The following is a 23,459-nucleotide window of genomic DNA, read 5'->3' as shown; positions in this document are numbered from 1 at the left end:
TGATTTTATCCCTGATTTCTTTCTGATTCTACACCTGATTCCCGGTCACAGGACGTCTTGGTCAGTGTCAGTTGGCCGACAGTTATCACAAAAAACTGTTAGTATGAGATGGGATGAACACCAGAGTCTCCAAATATAAGAGGGAACCCAACCTGACCTCCAAGCTGGGTTCCTGGTATTACTTACATGTAATGAAGTGTAAAGAATAAATCATAATTCACTTATTCTAAATAGAAACAAAGGGTTAAACTTAAACTTTCCCAGTTTACTGACGTAGAGAAGAAATAGGATGGGGCTTATAGTGATATGAACTATAAAAATCCTACAGCAACTTCCTCCTACTGGCATTTCATCTGCTTTCTTTACAGCAACAAGCCAGACCAGTTCAAGCAATGGAAAACTCATACATAATAGCAATAGACTTTGGAACTGCATACAGTGGGTATGTCTTCAATATCACACCCAGTGATGAAAAGCCAGACCCCCACTTAAAGATGTGGGGAAAAGAAATTGGACTGGACACTCCAAAGACTCCAACCTGCATCTTGTTTGATGAATCTGAAGAATTTGTGGCTTTTGGTTATCAGGCCACAGAAACATACAACTGCATGGGAGGGGAAAATGGAAAGAAACACTATTTCTTTCAAAATTTTAAGATGGCTCTCTATGGAAAAGTAAGTAAACTTCATCATTAAATGACATGTTGTAGTAATGTCTTCATTTCATACATTGTTTCAACAAGTGCTTCATTTCATGAAGACATAAACACAGTTACAGTTGTTAAAACGTTTTAATTGCAAAATATTTCAGTAACTCCCTTGGAGAACCGTTTAACATCACCTTGTTATTCTCCAGATCTTGACACCTTTTAAAATTTTTGTTTAAATTATCCTGTATCTGTTAACTGTGTACTGATTTTTAACAGGAACTTAGAAGGGATATGAAGATCAAAGCAGCCAATGGGAAGGAAATGACGGCCCTGAAGGTTTTTACAGAGGCTTTGAGATTTCTGAAGGACGACGCATTAAAAACCATTAATTCCAATGCAGCAGGTATGGTACTCTTGGCTTCTGATTTCACCTGGGTCCTGACCGTTCCTGCCATCTGGGATCAGTCAGCAAAACAGTTCATGAGAGAAGCTGCAATGGAGGTGACAGCAGGTTTTTAGAGCTTTATTTTTCCTCACAAACATTCAGATGTTAGATTGCTTTCTTTCCCACTTTAGGCAGGTATTGTGGAAGAGGAATCTGAGGAAAAACTGGTGATTGCACTGGAACCAGAAGCTGCTTCAATCTGGTGTAAGAAGCTTCCATTAGATGGATTCATCGCAGAAAAACACAATGGTATTCCTTTGGATCAACGTCAAGGATCTCAGTACATTGTTGTTGACTGTGGAGGTACTTTGCATAATTCTGATCCAGTTTGACATGGTAGAACAAACTCAAGAAAATAATTAATTCATCATCATACCCTTCAGAATGTATGACCTGAAGAATCAAGGTGTGAAAATAGTCTTTAATTCTTTCTTTTTCAGGAGGAACCATTGACATCACTGTTCATGAAGTCCTGGAAGGAGGAGCCTTAAAGGAGCTGCACAAAGCCTCTGGAAACGATCTGGGAGGACAAACTGTGGACAGAAAGTTTAAAGAGTTCCTTAGAGAAATATTCACTGATGGAGTCTGGGATGAATATGAAGAAAAATATCCCAGTGAGGTTCATAAGTTGATGTATGATTTTACTGTTCTCAAACAGCCAGGTGAAGATGTACAGTTCATATGTCCATTTAATCTGGGACAAGTAGCTCAGAAAAAGAAAAAGTTAGAGAAGTTCTTTGAGTCTGTGAAAGGTGCGTCCTGGAATGATGGATCAATAAAAATTTCCAAAGAAAAAATGAGATATTTCTTTGAGGAGAGTCTGCTGGGCATCACCAGGAATCTTAGGGAAATCCTTGATAAAAATTACAGAATTGAGTACGTTTTGTTAGTTGGGGGTTTCGCGAATAGCCAGATTCTGCATCAGTATATTATTGATCAGTTTAGTGATACCTGTAGGATTCTGTGTCCTTTCAGAGCTCAGGAAGCAATCATGAGAGGAGCTGTTGAGTTTGGAAGAAAACCGTCCTGGGTTGCATCTCGAAAAAGCCCCTACACATACGGGGTGGCCATCTCTGAGCCCTTTGATGAGCTCAGACATAAGCCAGAAAAGAAATTCATGATTGGTGAGGAGGAATGGTGCTGTGATAGGTTCATGACATTGGTGCGTGTACGTGAAGATGTCCAGTGGGATGAGACTAGAGAACTCATCCTTTGTCCGGTAGAGGAAGATCAGACATGCATGATGATGAGATTTTATCGCACAGAAAGGAACTTTCCTAAGTATGTTGATGACTTGGGAGTTGAGGAAGTTGGTTCATTTGATGTTCCAATGCCTAACATTAGTGGAGGTAGAGAGCGCCAGGTGAAGTTAGAAATCAGGTTCGGCTCCACAGAAATAACAGCTACAGCCACAGACATGACTTCTGGTTCAAAAGGGTTAATCAAGTTTGACTTTGTTAGGACAGATGATCCAAGGTGTGTTGAGCCTTACGGTATTTATATTACTCTCCAGACGGAAAAACACTACCAGAATTAGATTAATGTAGAAGCATCAGAGTCAGTTTTTTAAAAAACTGTGCTGCTGAACTTTTTTGTCATTTTTTAGTATGAGACTTTGTTGTCAATATCAAATGGTTAAAATATCAACTTTTGCTTAAAGACTTTTAAAGTCCTTGAATTTCTTAAACAAGTATATCATGATCTGCAACCTGTAAATGAAGAAACTTTGCAGACCTTTGTAAGAATGATCAAAAATCAACCTTAATCACACATAACATGAACCATGTCTTTAGCAATTGGGGATTCATATGAAGAAACAGAAATTTGAGTTTAAATCAGTTAATTGATGTTATATTCTATGTTTTCAATATGTTTTAGGTGATAAGTGTGTTGATGTTATTTAAAGCAGCAGTTCTACCTTTGAAAATGAAGTTTTTTGCAGTTTGTGCTTTTTATTTTCTTGTACCTCAGCTATATTGCAGTACATTACATAGGGATGTTAGGGCTACAAAATAAAGAAAACATTAAATCAATGTAAATATTTGATGTGCATGATTTTGGTGATGACATCAAAATGTAACATTTGCTCAATTGTTGACTGTATTATGTTTATAACTTTGTTTTTTTGTATTTTATGATGTAAATCTGCCTTTTTGCTGAAATGTTATATGCAAATAAACTTTATTTATTGAGTTCTCCTTTGACAAGTACTTAGTGAAGTTAATGTCAATACACAGTGTCTCAAACAACCACACCTGTTTAGCTTAAATATATTATCTTGATCTGAATGTGTTGTGGCTACTCTTCATCATACTAAGGTCCAAAAAACATAAATGCCAGAGCAGTCTCTCAGGAGGAGCTTTTCGACTCACTCAAAATAAAAAGCACTCGCGGAGAGTTTTCTGGTTTCACAAAAGAGTGTTTTTATTACTTATAAAAATAACAGAAATATTCTTCAAGTTGACGTCATACAAAAATTTAAATATGTTAATTTCCTACCACAAAATTATTTTACACCTCACTCCTTCACCAAACAATCAGATCAACCACAACAGTTGCTTTTGCTTCTTAATCACAGCAGGGGGCTCATTGATAAGGAGGAATTAAGCTAAATAAATAACAGATCAAGAGGGAACTACACAGTTCATGGCTCTGTGATGTCACAACTTCTCACTTATGTCTTTGTTTTGTCTGAATGTTGCTTTGTGCATATTTCCCTAAAGTATATTTCCCTCTTTTTATTTTATTTCATTACCTTTTAGAAACTGTGGGGCATTCACTATTAACCCATAAAAGGAATTAGAACAAGTACTCACTATTTAGACCAATGCTATAATTTTTAGATTATTCTAGTTTAGTAGTATTTTTAGAAATTTTGGAGTACTCACTATTCAGACTAATATACTTCTAAATTATTATGCAGAGACTCCTATTCTTGCAATTGAGAAAAGGAATTAGAACAAACTTAGAATACAGAAAATATTCTTCCAGAACAGGAACATTTAGTTTTTATTTTTATTTAGAAATTGTGGAGTACTCCCTACTGTTGCAAATTTATAAACATACTTAGAAAGTCCAGAGGATACTTACTTATACTTTAGCAACCCAAGTACTCCAAAATTTAGAATCCAGAAAAACTACCTTAGCAACTCAGAACAGGAGTGGCTAAGGAAGTCAATAATAAATAAACATCCAGCTTATATACTTTAGATAAAAGTTATTAGATTTTTTTTCTTCTTTTGCTCTTGCCTTCATTTTTATTTTGTTTGTATTTCTTTTTAATTTATGTAAAGTACTTTTTATTGCCTTGTTGCTGAAAATGTGCTTCATCAATACAATTACCTGACCATTAGAACATGCTTATCCTTGTAGGGTTGCCAGGGTGCTGGTGCCCATCACCAGCAGTCATTGGGCAAGAGGCTGGGTCACCCTGGACAACCAGAGTAACACAGATATAGCCAGGAAAAATAACCACACACACTCACACCTAATGAGAATTTACTAAAAGTTCATTTGTTTTGCACCATTATGCAGCCTTATAGGTTTTCCAATAGTTAAATGAAAATGTCTGGAATGAGGTAATAGATCAGTAAATTAGCTAGAAGGTAATTATTTTCTCAGTGTGGCCTGAAAAAGAAAGCAGAGTGAATGAATCATCACATCAAAAGGTATGACTGACAGTCACACTGCATTTTCATTTTCTTATGCTTTATCTCCCAGCAACATTTTTTGTTCTTTGTCTTAGAGCCCCAACACTAAATCAAAACAATGATTGTTTCAAAACATTATTATGGCAAAGCTTTCTGGTAAATTCTAATTTTAAACACATAAGATGATAAATATGTTTTTAAAGTGTTGGTCATGGTGGCAATATGTTGGAGCAGCTGTCAGATTAGTTCTGATTTGTTCTTTTTGTGAACTTATGTTCATAATTTTGTTTTTGGTTGGGACTCTACATCATCTATTTTTAGATTCTGTGCAACTGGAAAGACTTGTGCTCTTATCTTTATGGTGGATTAGCAGTGCTAGCTAACAACTTCTGGTGTTGTCCAGGACATGATACTGTGAAACATGACTCTTAACTTCCTGGATGTTGAGCTCTTAGCACGTCATGACAGTCCTAAGAGTCTTCAGTCAGAGGCCCCTTCAGGTTTGTTGCAAGAGTGACTGCTACTGGAGAGCCTTCCTGCTCACAAGTGTTTTTGAGGATACTTGTATGATTTGAGTTACAACAATATTTAATTTCCTCATGGGATTAATAAAGTATGTCTTAATTTGAATTGAATAAAGTTGTGGATTTGTTTTCTTAATAAAAACAAATCATTATATTCTAAAGCCAAGGTTCATGAGCTGATATTGCCAGCCAACACAGAGAAAAAACAAAGATCAAGTCATGTTTCTCCCTCAGAGCTCAAGAGATTCTTTTTCTGTTAATTTTGTGCCTATACTTGACAATGGCAATGAGTGCTTTATTAAATATGCATGCATAACATGTTACATGTGTTCTTTAATCAGTTGTTTACGCTCTTTGATTCTGGTGTATCTGAATCAAAGACTGTGTGCTCCGAGATTCATCACTTGTCGTAGTAAATTCATCTTTTTGAAATGAACACAAAAGCTGGCATGCCTCCCCTGAATGTACAACGACATTCCCTCTGCATGACTCTGGTGTTCAAGGCTATCATTGGAAAGTTTCCAATTTATTTATGCACTTTCCTCCAGACAACCAGGAACCTTTAAGCCAAGGGTCTCAAACTCCAGTCCTCGAGGGCCGGTGTCCTGCAACTTTTAGACGTGCCTCTGCTGCACCACACCTGAATAGAATAATTAGGTCATTAGCAAGTGTGGTTCCTGTGTTCCAGGTTGAAGAGTACAGACAGCCAACAGTTCAGAACCTGCAGATGGCACTGTTCCACACCAACAAAGAACGTCTGAAGGTACTGTAATTGGGATAGATGTTAGAGAGTTTTAACCCAAACAGTATAGAGCTTCAATTGGAGATAAAACTGAACAATAAACAGGCAACACTGAATATTTTCTCTACAGCCTGGTTTCCCTGAACTTGGAGGTCCGTACTCAGAGGAAGTGAAGGAGGATCTGAGACCTCCGATATCTGAATGCTACTGGCTGAGCTGCTTGATGGCTTTAAACAATCCTCCTCTTCAGCCGGACTGGAAGAACCTCGTTCCTTCGATGGATCCTTGGGACATTTTCCCTCGAAACATTACATCTGCTTCTGTTATGCAGAGTAAGAAGTAGTTTTGCATCACAACATTATTGGTGTAGTTTGGGTATGCTGGTAATTCCTCTTTTTTCTGAATTAATTTCAGTGGTATTAAAAAATCATGAAGCCATTCCATGCTTGTTTTCAGTATGCTTCACCAGTTTATCTAGAGCTAATCAGAGGAACAGACAGGGAGGCTGAACACTGTTGAGTAAAGTTTCAACAGTTTAAAGCCACATTTCTGCATGAAAATACTTTGAATTTGTCTGATGTAATGTTATAATCTGGATTGTTGTGTTTTCACTAGGTGTAGGAGGAAAATTATCACATTTAACAGAAATGGTTTTGGACTGAGAAGAGAGCCAATACATTCAGGCTACAGGGCTAACTGTGCTACTATGTCACTCATAATGACACAAAATAAAATATATTATTGATTAAGTTAAGGCACTAACCAAACATGCAAACAGAAATCCAACTACTTAAAGGCAATTCTGAAAGATGAATGTTTTATATGATTATGAAGAACATTGTGCAATAATCTAAGTTGCTACTGTCTTACTAAATAAAACCTAATAATATCACTGTTTAACTTTCACAGCAACTGCAGACTGCTTTATAGACCAAAAAGCTCAGAAGGGCTAAAAACACAGTTTTTCGATGGTAGCAACACTGGGAGATTTAGATTCATAATGTTGAGAGATAAATTATATTCATGAGATCTTGTCCTTCTTATTAAGTCTCATTCTCACTAGAATCAGGAAGTTAGAGCAAATTGTAACGCTAATTGAGGCTAGGCGCCTGACTACGGCCAATAATGGTGATATGGCAATCATAAGGATTTGGCTGTGGAGCCCGTGTGTGAATAAACACTATCAGACAGAAAGTAAAGTTAAGTTATTGTATTTGCATGTATATTTTTCCATATATTTAGGAAGGTATTGAATAATAATAATAATAATAATAATATTTTCTTATAAATATAAACAAGAAAAACAACAATAACAAACAAATAAATAAACCCTGATGACACCCAAGAGTTTTTCTTTCTCATTCAAGTCCGTGCTTTTTATTGGTAAGGTGATTAATGATTCACCAAACAATAGTCCAACTGGTTTTAGTCCATAATCCAAGGGAAGCAAAAGGAGGGAGGAGGGAAAGAAAATAAATAATAAAGGTCCGGGAAAAATGAGGTAGTTCAGTTCAGTTACATCCTACCGCAAAGCTGCGGTGATCCGGTTGTAGCTCGCCATCCTGACGTGGAAACAGGGGGGGGGGAACTTGACCTAAACGAGGTCATACATAAAATAAAAATTAGCATTTAACCAGAGTTAACCTGCTATCCAACAACTAAACATTCAGAAAAATACATAGTTATATTCCAAATAATATTTGTCAGGAATCATTCAAATAAGTTTCAAGTTAATCACAATAATATTACAGATCAAGTAAAGTCAGACAAGATATCAAAGTAAAGTCAAGTAAGATATCAAAGTAAAGTGCACTTTTAAGTTCTATCCAAGTTTAATTGACAGTAAAGTCAATTAAACTTAATTTACTTAAATACTATTTCAATAAACATTGAATTGGTTTCTGGTTTTGTTGCGCAACTACGGAGCAACCAACCAGGTACAGAGTTCTGTTGGCCATTCACAAAATCAAATGAAAAATAAGTAAAAATATCGCTCAAGGACAAAATCAAAGGGCTTATTTAACGCTTTAAGGGCATATCTTTAATTCGGCCACATAATTAAAAGAAAAAGAATGATTTTTAGCCTACAAAACCATTTTAAAACGCCAATACATAAATCGCAAGTGGTTGTGTCGCCACCAAGTTTCTACTTTAAAAAAAACGAAAGACGTAAGATCAACTACTCACCGTCCAGTGGTTGTCATAACAACCAATGTGGTGCTTCGGCTGTGTTAATCTGAGTCCATTTAGCAATGTTCTTGCAGCGATTCAGGAAAACGCCAACACACGCAGCCAGCCACAGCGACAGCAGCAACCGTCATGAAGAGGACCCGAGTCCACCCCCGACCCGGAACTTAAAGTGTTCTGCTTGACCCGCCAAAATAAAATGCGTTCTGATTATTTTGTGCAGGTTACAAAATCACTGGGTTCTAACATCCTCCCACTGGCTCCATGTAGCTCAGAGAATAGACTTTAAAATAATGTTAGTTTATAAAGCACCAAAATATATTCCAGTGTGCTATAGACTGCCTTGCCTTGGTGTGTCTTCAGTCATGATGTAAAAATATGAATCAAATTTTAAGTATGTAAAAATTTTCTGGTTCCGTTTTCTTATTTCCGACTGCCTGACCCAGAGCAGAGGGACTGACTCTTCTCCTTACCTGTAGTGCCCGACTATTTAGTGTGATAATACATGAGTTTCACTATGAACAGCCACTTCCTTGTAAAGTAAAAATTCTGCATTTAGAGCTGGGACAATTTAAGAATTTGATGTCCCAGCTCCTTGACTTTTTGTTGACGTATTTTTGTTCAAGGAAAAATAAAATCTTTGAAAGCTAATGACTAAAACAAAAACCACAGGTTTTGTCTTCAATTCGTTCACAAAATTTTGAAGCCAAAAAAATTCAAGATTACAAATATTTTCATTGTCATTTCAAGGCAAGTGCTGGTAAAGTATTTCTTCTGAATCAAAAATTATGTTTCAAACCAGTTTGCGACTAATCAAATAGCCACATCAAAAAGGGAAACAGAAAACAGTAACGAGGCAAGGCAAGAATCAGAAGCACACACATAAACACATTAGTGTTACATGAAAGAAAATAAATGTTAAATATAGATATTAAAGACATAAAAGAAGCAAATACTTCAAACAATTTGTTAGCCCAATTTTTGGTCAAAAGCTGAATAATGTTTTCAGTCCTGATTTGTAACAACCAGTAGGAGTTTGTTCCAGAGCTGAGGAGCATAGACACTAAATGTTACTTTGGTTAGTTTCATTCTGGTTCTAGAAACACTGAGTAGTAGTAGTGGTCAACATGGTTCATACATTTAGTGCTTTATAGACAATCATCACTGCAGTGACATAAAAATAAAATTGTGATGTGATATAATTTTTTAGTGTTGGTCAGGACTTTGGTAGCAGCCTTTTGGATGAGCTGCAGCTGCCTGATTTGGATACCTTTACACATGGTTTTGGAATAATTTAACCCACTAAATCGGTTTTACTGATATTCAAAATGTAGATCTGAGTCCAAAAATGCATCCACATCTCTGTGATGCTCTGTGGTCTTTAACCCCATTGAGTCTAGGTGAGGACTGATGTTAATCCTGACATTTTCGAACTAAAACTGATGTTTGTTAAAAAAATAAATAAATAAATATAATAATAATAATAATAATAATAAAATAACAGCAAGCAAGCAAACTCATCTTCCTGTCAGTCATTTCTTGTCACAGAACTGGTCCTTATCTACTGGAAATTGCTGATATGCAACTGACTGATTAAATTTCACTTTGAACATAGTTTTCCTTTGAACGGAGAACATCGTCACGAAACAATGAGGAAGCAGTGATTGTTCAGCCAGTTTTGAAATAAAAGTTGTTGATCCTCAAAGCTTCCAAATGAGTGCTCATTACATTTATGTAGCCCAATTATACCGGTCTGAAGTAGGTAAGCGCCCCTGAGTTCATTAAACCCATTAAATTACAAATAATAACACTCTCGTGTTTAACCCTTTGTTAAGTTTCACTTTAGAGTAATAATACACCAGTACTTTTCTATTCTTTTCACCCAATAATATAGCTTTGAGCAAGAATAATATTCTCCAAATACTATTCTACAAAAAATCAAACACACACCTGTATGAGATTTTGAGCATATATTGAACACAATAATAAATTCACAGAAATGGTAAATGTTTCAGTCTTTTGGTTTCACAAAACCTGTTAATTAATGTGGGCCCACACTTCAATGTTCACCCAAACCAGCAATAATTAACTAAAATATAATTTAAAAAAAAAAAACCCGTTGCAGGCCTGATGTGATGATGAAGCGTGGAATTTTGTACCTTACTCCAAAGGAAAATCTTGAACTTTTTTGGAATTTCACCTGTCCTTAGTCCCAGTTGGCAAGATGTTGTCAGCTCCTTCACCAGTCCCTCGGTCCACAGGATTCAGGAAACAGCAGGAAAATCCAAGGCAGACACAAAACTCTCAGTGTAAGCTCATCTCTCTGCACTAAGCTCAACTCTGGAACGCTCCCACGACGGAAACCTTAGTTAAGTCTTCTGTTAGCTGAGTTAGCTCCCAGTACTCAATGTCCATTCACTGTGCTAATGAATGCTAATGCGTTAGCGCGCATTACATATGACTTTCCACCTACTGTACACTGAATTCCGGTTTGAAATTATCACAGTAGCTGCAAACAGAAGTGTAGAGTCGATATCTATTAACAGACTGTCGAGTTGAAAGCCTAAATATCGGCTAAAACACTCGTTTATTAATAACTCCGCCACGTTTTTTCAGCGCGGTTCATCTCTTTCTTTCTAATTTTTTCTTCTTCTACTTCCTGTCTTTCCTTGACCCTCAGCCAACCACGGCCCAGTGAAGTTGCTTTGTTCTTCTTCTTCTTCTTGTTTTATGGCGGTTGGCAAACAACTTACAGGTGCATTACCGCCACCTTCCAGGTTGGAGTATGGACCACACGCTTATACCCTCCCCATAAAGTTGCTTTGTTCTACCCCACTTCCTCTTACAAACATAAGCCCTTCAAAATAAAATATGGTGAACATTACTTTCCTATAAAACGGTTTTAAATACATTTCTATATTTAAGCAAACATGCTTTTAACACATTCTAACTTATTATTCCTTCTATGAACTTAACTCAATACAAAATGCCCTTATTGTGGACCGGGTTACATTTAAATTAATAAAACAGCAGATTGAGCCTTCTTGTCACACCACCAGTGGCTGAATATGATTTCCTAATCATTTAAAAATGTTACAATTTCAAATTGTACCTACTTCCATGTTAAATTCACTCTATAGTGTGTTAAGCATATCTGTTGGCCAGTGGTGTTCAAGCTACTTTAGCAATGGTTCTGCTCCGTTCATGATCAATTCAAAGCATGTTCTGGTAAAATATTGCTTCAAAATAAAAATAGCATTTAAGATCTGTTTGCACATGCTCTGTGTTCAAATCAGCACAAAGCACGCGCTGTGGAAACATCCTGCTGCTCTCTGCTTAAAAATGAGAAACATATTACTGTATAATGGCATAAATTGCTATATGATAATGATAATCACATTTTACATCTGGTTTTGCACTTCTTAAATAAAAGCATTTAATTATTTAGACAATTCTAGGATCTGAACAAAAAAGTCAACAAAACATCAAAAGGGCTTGAAATCATTGAATCAAAACATAAAAATAAAACATTTTATTTCTCTATATTTACAATGAATTTTGTACACATAATCTCAGAGGCCTTTTGGGAATAATGTTCTTGGTATTTGGATGAAAAAAATAGGAAATTAACAACTAAAGGCACATGAGAAAACACCTGAACAAACTGGAATCAAACCAATGATTCAGTTGTCCTCTGAATTAAGAGTTGTTAAACAGGAAAGATGAACCAAAGAGAAACGGAAAGCTATCAACATTCCTACGACACCCACCTCTTAAAAACCTGTTTTTCTGTTTCAGTCTTTTTAATTTTCAGTATAAAACATTATTTTAATTAGGAAACCAGAGAGTCAGTTAATTACTCTGGGAATCCTCTTTTCATTTCAGGGAACAACCTTTCTTTAATACTAAAACTAATAACATATTTTTGGTTTTTGGTTTGATTTTTAACAATGTACAGAAATGTTTCTATAAGTTATTGGTATCCATACACTTTGTTTGTGAATGTAAAATACTGCATGTAACATGTATAACTTAATTCCATCATAAGACTTAAAATTACAACATGCCACTTCTGCATCATAGTTATGTATGTAAACATATAAGTTTGTTCTTTCCAATCTATTTATTGAATATGTGTAAAAATGATATATGCCTTGAAACCATTTAATTGTACATGTCATTCTGTATTTATTTATTGTTCTGAGAATAAAAAAAATAAAAATGAACATCTCTGTTTAAATGGATGTGACAGAGCAGAAGCAGGAGGTGTGGTTTACAGAGAGATAAATAAATGCAGTCTGACTGCTGCTTACTGGTACAGTGACATTTTCCCTTACCTTGACTGGTTGTCGTTTCTTTCTGCAATGGGTGATTCATTTGTCATAGCAATTGACTTTGGCACTGCATTTAGTGGGTATGCCTTTAATATCACACCCGGAGAGGTAAAAAGTGAGCCACACCTGCCAAGGTGGGGAAAGGAGTATGGATTTGACACCCCAAAGACTCCAACCTGCATTTTGTTTAATGAAGATGAAAAATGTCTGAGTTTTGGCTATGAAGCCAAAATGGCATACCAGGAAATGAGTGGAGAAGAAGCAAAGAAGCATTATTTCTTTGAAGACTTCAAGATGGAACTGTATAGCAAAGTAAGTATGAACAATAATATTTATACTTATAAATGTTGCATATACAGTACATTGTATAAATGTACAATGATGTTCACACATTAAATTGGAGGCATTTAGGTTGATCTTCAGCTAACAGTTCACTTAAAGTCACAAAAGAAAATCTCTAGTAAATTGTGTGATAAAACATTTGAATATCAAAAGGAGACTGAATGGAGATCTGGAAAACATTAAAGGAACATACATATAAATGAGTAAATTACATAACTATTTCTTGTTAAACAAGTTGCTTGACATAATGGAAGATGAATATTAAGAGTACAGTCTCTGTACTACATTTTGTATCTAAATAATATTTTAATCTCCAGAAACTCAGCAGTAATCTGAAGATTAAAGACACCAATGGAAAATCAATGAAAGCATTGAAGGTTTTCTCAGAATCCCTGAGATTTCTTAAAGAAGATGCACTCAGAACAATCAGCCGAAACACACAAGGGAAAAACTTCTTGGCCTCTGACTTCACCTGGGTTCTGACGGTTCCTGCCATCTGGGATCTTTCAGCTAAACAGTTCATGAGAGAAGCTGCAACTCAGGTAACATCAGGATTTGTAGAAAGCAATGAAGTTTTGAAATGTTCAAATGGATGAGAGTTTGTCATTTTGTAGGCAGGTATTGTAACAGAAGGAGATAAGGAAAAGCTATTGATGGCACTGGAACCAGAAGCAGCTTCAATCTGGAGTAAGAAGCTTCCATCAGATGGTTTCATCTCTGAGAAGCACAATGAAGAGTCACTGGATCAGTCTCCAGGGACTCAGTACATCGTTGTTGACTGTGGAGGTAATGTGTCTGTGATTTTGATGCAATGTGTTATTGAATCATTCACAAACATCTTTACATAGAAGAATATTATCTGATATGAGAGCTATTTTTTGATAACAGTTGTGAACTAAAATGGCTGAAACTTGAATACTGTAAATGTGTTTCTTTGGATTATTAAACCATTCTTCTCTATTATTCCCTCTGTTTATTTAAGGAGGAACTATTGACATCACTGTTCATGAAGTCCTGGGTGGAGGAGCCCTGAAGGAGCTGCACAAGGTCTCTGGAAATTATCTGGGAGGACAAACTGTAGACAGAAAATTTAAGCAGTTTCTCAGAGAGATACTTCCTGAAGGAGTCTGGGATCAATTTGAACAAAACTCTCCCAGTGCCGCTCAGAGAATTATGTATGATTTTACCTACCTCAAACAGTCTGAAAAAGATGTTCAGATCACTTGCCCATTCGCACTGGGGTCATTAGCTAAAGAAAAATCAGACACAGAAAACTTTGTTCAGTCAGAACTTGGTGCTTCCTGGGATGGTGATTTTATCAAAATCTCAAGAGACAAAATGAAGTCTTTCTATGATGAAAGTCTGAAGGGCATCACTGAGAATCTCAAGGAAATCTTTAACTGTGGTCTCAACATCAAGTACATTCTGTTAGTGGGTGGGTACGCTCAGAGTCAAATACTGCAGCAGCACATTACTGACCAGTTTGGACAACAGTGTAAAGTTCTGTGTCCTTTCAGAGCTCAGGAGGCGATTATGAGAGGAGCTGTAGAGTTTGGTAGAAACCCAGATGTTGTGGCTTCTCGGAAAAGTTCCTATACTTATGGATTTGCTGTTTGTGAAAAGTTTGATGAGAGCAAACATAAGGAAGAAAAGAAATTTACAAGCAAAGGTGTGGTATGGAGTCGAGATATTTTCAGGAAACTGGTGGAAGAAGGTGAAGATCTTGGTTCAGAGGGTACCAGAGAGTTCTTGTGTCGTCCAGTAAAGGCAGACCAGGAAGAGATGAAACTGAGATTCTTCCACTCATTAAGAAAAGATCCAGTGTATGTAGATGACTGGGGAGTGGAAGAGGTTGGTTCATTCATTGTAGACATGACTGGAGGCGGTAAAGTCAAACTGGAAATTGACTTTGGCTCCACAGAGATAACAGCTACAGGGACAAACCAGATTAGTGGGGAAACACAAACAGTAAAAATTGACTTCATGACCACAGACAGAGAATGTGTCATTGATGGTGACCCAGAAGATGCTGCCAGTGTTGGAACAGAGCAATCAGGTTTTTCAGAGTATTCTGATTAAAACATGCTAAAGCATAATTGATGCTCTGACACTTTTTTTGCCCACACAATAACTCAGTTTGTGACAGAGGCATCTTCAAGACATGGATGTTGAATTTCGGGTTTTCAGAAATTGTTAAGAAGAAAAATCAACTTGTGCATGAATGGACTCTTAAAGGTAAAAAATTCTATCATCATTAAGAGAGTACTGTGATGACCGTCGCATTTTTAATCACTTACTGGTTAAATTAAACATATGATTAATGTGTAATCTTGTAAAAAACATTGTTTTTTTCACCAATACTATGAGACCACCTAGCATAGTGGGCTAAAGCTTTGCATAATAATTTGCATAATCTACAATTATGGTTTATGAATTCCATACATGAATAATGGAGATTAGCTGTGAGTCTTTAAAAATGTCTCTTTTTAAAATATGTTGTAGCTGATGTACTCATATAACCTCTGCTATAAATTAGTCAAAATTAGAAATTATGGGATAGATGTCATTTTTATTGGGTGTTTTCTACATTACTTCCTGCTGGTGGGGATTTCTCTGAGTGTATTTCAACTGTATTGTGTCAATAAAATAATTTTAAATGTTAAAATTAACTACTGAGAACAAATAAAAAAATTAAAAGGTGATTTTTGCTTAGTTTATACTTTTACTGTAATAATCACATAAATGTCACATAAATATTATTTGGAAAAGGTTGTAAAGGTGATGTTGAATTTCAATAAAAAATAAATTAAATCTTTCTCTTTTGTTCTTGACTTTTCTGTCTTGGACGTACAAAACCTCAGTGACCGTTTCCTTTAAAAAAAAAATGTGACACTCGCATTACATATTTTTTTGTATTCTTGGGATAAAACCATATTTGTTCAGGGGAAAAAATCCTAACATCTGTGTCCAGAAGAAGAGGTATTTAAAAAAACAAAAAACATATTTAGTTTAATTCTTTGCATCTTTATTTCAGCAATAAATGTTTTAAACTCATACCCCCTCATCATGTAAACCACATAAAATTCATATGATGCAGCTTTTAAGCTGACGGCTATCGATCTGGGAGTACAGGAGGGAAATAGAGCCGCTGTATGTAAGCTCGGCGTGAACAAATCCATGGTTCAGCCATGGAGACGGAGGGCTGCGTCCATAATAACAGTTTTATTAAGGACCCAGCCCTCTGCTGCGGATGTGAAAAACCGAGAGCAGTGGAGATACTAGCGGCTTATAGCCCAGTGCGGCTTATATATGTACGTTTCCAGTTTTTAAAAAACAATTTGTGGGTGCGGCTTATAGTGAAGTGCACTCTATAGTCTGGAAAATAAGGTAAATAAAGTAAGATTCTTTAATCAAAAGAGAAAAATTTAAATAACACATCAAAATTATTTTATTCCTCTATTTTCTCAGTCTAGTCTGTACGGATGTTTTGGGATTTATGTAATTTAGGTATGAATGAAAAGTTGGAGCATTTATCAATATGAACAGCACATGACGAAGTATCTGAACAAACTGAAAACAAGTCGATGACTCAGTTTTCCCCTGAAGAAAAAAGCTGCATACCTAAGAGTTAACAACCAGGAGAAATCAAATAAAGAGAAACAGAAAGCTGTTAAATTCTTGTTAGACCCACCTCTGGAAAACTTGTTTCTCTGTTGCAGTTCATTTAAATTCCAGTTTAAATATAATTTTAATTTGTAAACCACATAGTCAGTCATTGCAGTATCAATGCTCTGGGAATACTTTCAGAATTTCATGCAAAAATCTTTCCTTAATATTAAAAAATAGTTTTTTTGGAGTTTTACAGAGATTTATAGCCACATCACAGAAAAGATTTTACAAGTTCTTGGTGTCCGTACTTTAAATCGAAACAATACTTACAATATCTACATTTTAGTCCTTAAACTTAAAACATTTCATTCAACATGTGTAAGTGGTGAGGACATGAGGAAGTGGAGCAGAGAGCAAACCATGAGCAGATGGTATCTGGGCTTTGAGGTGTGTCGCGGTGACAGAGTACCATTTCTTTGTTTCAGACTGCAGGACCCAGAGTTTGGGACCGACTCTCCTTACCTGTACTGCCTGGCTACGTAGCAGTACTGCCCAGTAGTCCAGCACTGGGGCAGCCTGATAGACTCAAAGTTAGGGGGATAAGCAGGGGAAAGGTGAGGGGTTTTCCCCATTACTGCAAGGACAATTAGGAGAGTTATAAAATAATTTTTGGTAAATTCAAAATCAGACCTACATTTTTTTTCAAAAACAGGTATATGAAGAAACATAACCATAAACATTCACCATTAACCCCTGTTGTTTTCCAGTTTGTTTTTGACAAAAATATATAGTCTTTGAGCTCCTTAAAGCCATTTCAGTGCTTTTCTTCTCTTGGCAATATTGCATTCAGTATTTACAGGTAACAGTGATGCCTCCTTTAATCATATTTGTTTTTAAAGCATTTCAGCAAAACTTACAAAATCAGAAAGACAAATGTATTCATGCCCTTTTATTTTATTTTGTTTCTATTTTTAAATCTTATTTTTGATCTTTAAAGGTTTAAATACCTTAAATAATTTTAAGTAATCATAAGTAATCATAAGCAGCATCATAAAAAATGTGGTGGTGATCATATAACACAGCACTTTAAATAAATATTAAATATAAAGATTCTAATTATTTAGCTGGTGGAGTAAATTTCTGAGAATTATGTGTGTGAACTAAGAAGTTTTATATTATTATTGACATTAGTAATTTAAAACAAACCATTGCAGATGTTCTCTTCTCTTTAAGAGTGATTGATGTACATCTACATTCTGCTTTGAGTTTTAATGATCTAAAACTAAGAATGTAAAGGGAAACATTTTCATTAAATTAAAGTATATTATTAATACATGAAGCTCCTGGAGCCACTTCCTTGTAAGGTAAAAATGTTGCATATAGAACTGGGATAAGTTAAGGATTTGATGTTCCAGCTCATTGACTTTTTGCTGACCTATTACTGTTCAACACAAATCTTTGCAGGTTAATGACTACAGCATAACCACAGGATTTGCCTTCAATTCATTCACAAAAGCTTGAAGCCAAACAAGATTCAAGATGACAGACCTTCCCTGTAACTTCAAAGCAAGTGCTGGTAGAATAGTACTTCAGAATTAAAGTTACATTTCAAACCTGTTTGTGACTAATCAGCTGAGTGTTGGCCAAATCAAAAAAGAGAAACAGAAAGTAAGTCAAGTTTCTTTTACATACCACAAAGTATGGTATGTACTCTCCTGTCATTGCTTGGCATGACATCTTTAGACTTAGACTTAGACTTAGACTGACTTTATTGTCATTTTGCATGCACAGGGTGTATACAGAACGAAATTTCGTTGCATACGGCTCAGGACAATGTTTTGAGCTTCCAATGTTGTGAGGTTACTCCAGAATAAAATAAAATACAGTATAAAATATGAATATAAATATAAAATATAAAATCAAAGAAAAGACAGAAAAGAAATAGAATCAAAAGCACACACGTAAACACATAAGTGTTGCATAAAAGAAAATCAATGTTAAATACAGATATTAAAGACATAAAACAATTGTTTCAGTCCTGATTTATAACAACCAACAGTTTCTGCATCTCAGAAGTTTGTTGCAGAGCTGAGGAGCATAAACACTAAATGCTGCCTTGCCTGGTTTAGTTCTGGTTCTGGAAACACTGATTAAACGGGTCTCTGAAGACCTGAGTGGTCTACATGGTTCATACATTTACAAACAATGAAACAATGAGGAAGCAGTGAGTGTTAAACCATAAATGACCACTGCTTCCTTTTAAAGTTAACAGTTGTTGATTCTCAAAACTTCCAAATGAGTGTTGATTACATTTAAATGAATCAACAGGCAGGTTGAGCTGTCTTGGCCCACCACAAGTTGTTGAATATAACTTCCTAATACTGTGAAAATGTAACAATTTGAAAATGTACTTCCATGCTAAATGTATTGCAGTGTGTTAAACATATCTGTCTGCAACACTAAGGGGAGAAACATACCTGCCGACACCGCTGCATGTGAGACCCCCTACCATAAAATCCAAACCACCATTTTGAAAATAACACCTCTAGTACCAAAGCAGGGTCAACCATATGCAAGACCATACATACATGGTCAAAAAGGCCATTTTGTCCTTGGATAAACCAGGACCAACTAACCATTATCCAGCCGGTAGTTAACTTTGTTCATCTGTCAACGTTTTTCTAGGGAACAGTGATAGAAATGGTGTTTCACTGGAACAGCACCACGAACATCCAAAGGTTGAAAGGTTGAATAAAATAAAACAAATTTTTAATCAGTTTTGCAAAATAAAAACATAAAAACAACTTTTAGCATTTATTTTATTACCCTATCTTCACAATGTGTTTTGTACACATAATATCGAGTGACTTTTGGAAATAATGTTCTATATATCTGCATGAAAAGATGAGGAAGTTATCTACTAAAGGCACATGAGAAAGCCCTTGAACAAACTGAAAGCAAACCAATCACTCAGTTTTTCCCTGAATTTAAACACCACATACCAAAGAGTTAACAACCAGGAAAACAAATGAAAGAGAAATGGAAAGCTGTTAGAATTCCTGTTAGACCTACCTCTTAAAAAGGTTTTTCTGTTTCGGTATTTTTTAATTTTCAGTTTAAAACATTCTTCTAATCAGGAAACTAGAGTCAGTTAATTGCTCTGGGAATCCTCTCATCATTTCAGCGAACAATCTTTCTCTAGTACTAAAAGTAATACTAGATTTTTTTGGCAATATGTACAAAAAGGTTTATATAAGTTATTGGCACCCATACAGTTCTTTATTTAATATTTTGCATGCAACATGTAGAAAGTAATTCCATAATTAGATTTAACATTAGAACATACCACTTCTTTTGGTGAGTCTATTATGTGCAATGTGGTTCAAATATGGATCATTTTGAGATTTCCCTTTAACACCTAGAACAGTGTTTCCCAACTCGGGTCCTCAATGGACACTCCTGCATATTTTAGATGTTTCAATGATTAAAGCCCACATTATTTAGTTTATGTCTAATTAACAGGCTTTTGTTGAATTGCTAAAATCTTAATCAGGTGTCTTAAATCAGAGAAACATCTTAGACATGCAGTCTTATAAGATTTTAACATCATAGTTATTTCCATAATCATATTTTCTTCTATGTTATTTCCATTCTATTGATTGAATATGTCTTTTAAAAACACATGTGCCTTGAGACCATTGAATTATAAGTAAGAACAAAATGATGTGGTTTATGTCAAACTTCATTTTCATTATTTCATTATCGGAACATAAGTAAATAGACATTTCTGTGTAAATGTGACGTAGAGCACAAGAAGGAGGTGTGGTTTCCAGAGAGATAAATAAAAGCAGCCTGACTGCTGCTTACTGGTACAGTGACATTTTTCCTTACTTTGACTAGTTGTCGTTTCTTCCTGCAATGGGCGACTCGTTTGTCATAGCAATTGACTTTGGCACTGCATTTAGTGGGTATGCCTTTAATATCACACCCGGAAAGGAAAAAAGTGAGCCACACCTGCCAAGGTGGGGAAAGGAGTATGGATTTGACACCCCAAAGACTCCAACCTGCATTTTGTTTCATGAAGATGAAAAATGTTTGAGTTTTGGCTATGAAGCCAAAATGGAATATAAGGAAATGAGTGGAGAAGAAGCAAAGAAGCATTATTTCTTTGAAGACTTCAAGATGGAACTGTATAGCAAAGTAAGTATGAACAATAATTTTACACCAATATTTAGATTACCTTCCCTATTCTAGATTATGTGATAAAACCTTTGAATGTCAGAAGAGAATAAAAGAGAAAGAATGTAGAGTGATTATTTGTATAAATTGTTTGACGAGAAAACATTCAAAGAAAATGCATAAGGCCATAAGTAAACAAGGATGATGACTATATTGCTAAACATCCTGCTAGAAATGTATAATGGAAATGAAAGGTACAATCACTGCTCATACAACTACACATTTGTATCTAACATCTAAATAAACATCTCCAGAAACTCAACAGTAATGTGAAGATTAAAGACACCAATGGAAAATTCATGAAAGCATTGAAGGTTTTCTCAGAATCCCTGAGATTTCTTAAAGAAGATGCACTCAGAACAATCAGCCGAAACACACAAGGGAAAAACTTCTTGGCCTCTGACTTCACCTGGGTTCTGACGGTTCCTGCCATCTGGGACCTTTCAGCTAAACAGTTCATGAGAGAAGCTGCAACTCAGGTAACGTCAGGATTTATAGAGACCAATGAAGTTCTAAAATGTTCCGATGGATGAGAGTTTGTCTTTTTGTAGGCAGGTATTGTAACAGAAGGAGATAAGGAAAAGCTATTGATGGCACTGGAACCAGAAGCAGCTTCAATCTGGAGTAAGAAGCTTCCATCAGATGGTTTCATCTCTGAAAAGCACAATGAAGAGTCACTGGAACAGTCTCCAGGGACTCAGTACATCGTTGTTGACTGTGGAGGTAATGTGTCTGTGATTTTGATGCAATGTGTTATTGAATCATTCACAAACATCTTTACATAGAAGAATATTATCTGATATGAGAGCTATTTTTTGATAACAGTTGTGAACTAAAATGGCTGAAACTTGAATACTGTAAATGTGTTTCTTTGGATTATTAAACCATTCTTCTCTATTATTCCCTCTGTTTATTTAAGGAGGAACTATTGACATCACTGTTCATGAAGTCCTGGGTGGAGGAGCCCTGAAGGAGCTGCACAAGGTCTCTGGAAATGATCTGGGAGGACAAACTGTAGACAGAAAATTTAAGCAGTTTCTCAGAGAGATACTTCCTGAAGGAGTCTGGGATCAATTTGAACAAAACTCTCCCAGTGCCGCTCAGAGAATTATGTATGATTTTACCTACCTCAAACAGTCTGAAAAAGATGTTCAGATCACTTGCCCATTCGCACTGGGGTCATTAGCTAAAGAAAAATCAGACACAGAAAACTTTGTTCAGTCAGAACTTGGTGCTTCCTGGGATGGTGATTTTATCAAAATCTCAAGAGACAAAATGAAGTCTTTCTATGATGAAAGTCTGAAGGGCATCACTGAGAATCTCAAGGAAATCTTTAACTGTGGTCTCAACATCAAGTACATTCTGTTAGTGGGTGGGTACGCTCAGAGTCAAATTCTGCAGCAGCACATTACTGACCAGTTTGGACAACAGTGTAAAGTTCTGTGTCCTTTCAGAGCTCAGGAGGCGATTATGAGAGGAGCTGTAGAGTTTGGTAGAAACCCAGATGTTGTGGCTTCTCGGAAAAGTTCCTATACTTATGGATTTGCTGTTTGTGAAAAGTTTGATGAGAGCAAACATAAGGAAGAAAAGAAATTTACAAGCAAAGGTGTGGTATGGAGTCGAGATATTTTCAGGAAACTGGTGGAAGAAGGTGAAGATCTTGGTTCAGAGGGTACCAGAGAGTTCTTGTGTTGTCCAGTAAAGGCAGACCAGGAAGAGATGAAACTGAGATTCTTCCACTCATTAAGAAAAGATCCAGTGTATGTAGATGACTGGGGAGTGGAAGAGGTTGGTTCATTCATTGTAGACATGACTGGAGGCGGTAAAGTCAAACTGGAAATTGACTTTGGCTCCACAGAGATAACAGCTACAGGGACAAACCAGATTAGTGGGGAAACACAAACAGTAAAAATTGACTTCATGACAACAGACAGAGAATGTGTCATTGATGGTGATCCAGAAGATGCTGCCAGTGTTGGATCAAAAACTCCAAAATATGTAGAGGGCACTGATTAAAACACTCTGAGCCATAGTAGTTGTCTTGATATTTTCTTTCTTCACACAGTCAGTCAGTATGTCAATGACTTCAAGACATGGCAGTGGAATTTGGGATTTGAAAGAATGTTAAGAAGAAGTCACTGGGCACATAAGTGACCTCTTTACTTGTTCATATTAACCATCAAAAATGGCTGCTGATCCTACCCTTTATTTTAGCACACAGTGGCGAAACACTAAACAATCAAGATGAAAAATTGTGAAAAACATTTTTTGCATCAATGCTTTGAGACCACTCAGCCTCGTTGGCGAAGTTTTCACCTATAAATTTACAAGACCTCGAATAATAGTTTATGTAATCAATGCATGAATGAGGGAAATAATTTGCTAATGATGCTCATAATTTACTCATATCGTAATTCCTGCCCTAAATTAGTAGAAGTTAGAATGTCTTGGGAATAGTATCGTTTTAGTTTATATAGTACATGTGGTGGAGGTTTCTTTAAGTGTATTGTAACAATGGTGTAATCAATAAAATCATTTAAGCTAACAACTGAGAACATATTTAAAATTTAGCATGATTAATGTCTTTATACTTGTTTTAATTTTAGCATTCACATAAATGCCAGGCACTACTCCATTTTTGAAAGCTTTGAAGTGAATTTTAATTTCAATAAAAAACAAATTGAATGCTATTCTTCTGTCTGCCTTTATTTGCTGAGAAACATTTCTTTAAATGTTGA

At 35.8% G+C, this 23,459-nt stretch overlaps 1 protein-coding gene and 1 long non-coding RNA gene across 2 annotated transcripts; one reads left to right on the top strand and one right to left on the bottom strand.

The window, feature by feature from the left end:
* Positions 1 to 358: 358 nt before the first annotated feature.
* LOC114148762 (heat shock 70 kDa protein 12A-like) lies at positions 359 to 22,753 on the top strand. Its single transcript, XM_028024244.1, has 5 exons — positions 359 to 674; positions 926 to 1,150; positions 13,488 to 13,659; positions 13,856 to 14,929; positions 22,685 to 22,753. Exons 1-5 carry the CDS (start codon positions 393 to 395, stop codon positions 22,735 to 22,737), a joined length of 1,806 nt encoding a protein of 601 aa, XP_027880045.1. The 5' UTR covers positions 359 to 392; the 3' UTR covers positions 22,738 to 22,753.
* Positions 7,248 to 8,402, bottom strand: LOC114148782 (uncharacterized). Its single transcript, XR_003596334.1, has 2 exons — positions 8,198 to 8,402; positions 7,248 to 7,604 (listed from the first exon to the last, which is right to left on the bottom strand). It is a non-coding gene; the product is annotated as an uncharacterized LOC114148782 (long non-coding RNA).
* Positions 22,754 to 23,459: the final 706 nt, after the last annotated feature.

This window comes from Xiphophorus couchianus, chromosome 7, assembly GCF_001444195.1.
Source record: "Xiphophorus couchianus chromosome 7, X_couchianus-1.0, whole genome shotgun sequence".
NCBI lineage: Eukaryota > Metazoa > Chordata > Actinopteri > Cyprinodontiformes > Poeciliidae > Xiphophorus > Xiphophorus couchianus.
Note: the sequence above shows the minus strand (reverse complement) of the source record. Positions and strands in the feature narration are given on the sequence as shown.

Excerpts from the sequence above, each read along its gene's own strand:
- LOC114148762 (XM_028024244.1), top strand. The coding sequence starts at position 393 with ATGGAAAACTCATACATAATAGCAATAGACTTTGGAACTGCATACAGT. Across the intron at positions 675-925 it reads AGATGGCTCTCTATGGAAAA|GAACTTAGAAGGGATATGAA; the intron begins GTAAGTAAACTT and ends GATTTTTAACAG. Across the intron at positions 13,660-13,855 it reads CATCGTTGTTGACTGTGGAG|GAGGAACTATTGACATCACT; the intron begins GTAATGTGTCTG and ends TGTTTATTTAAG.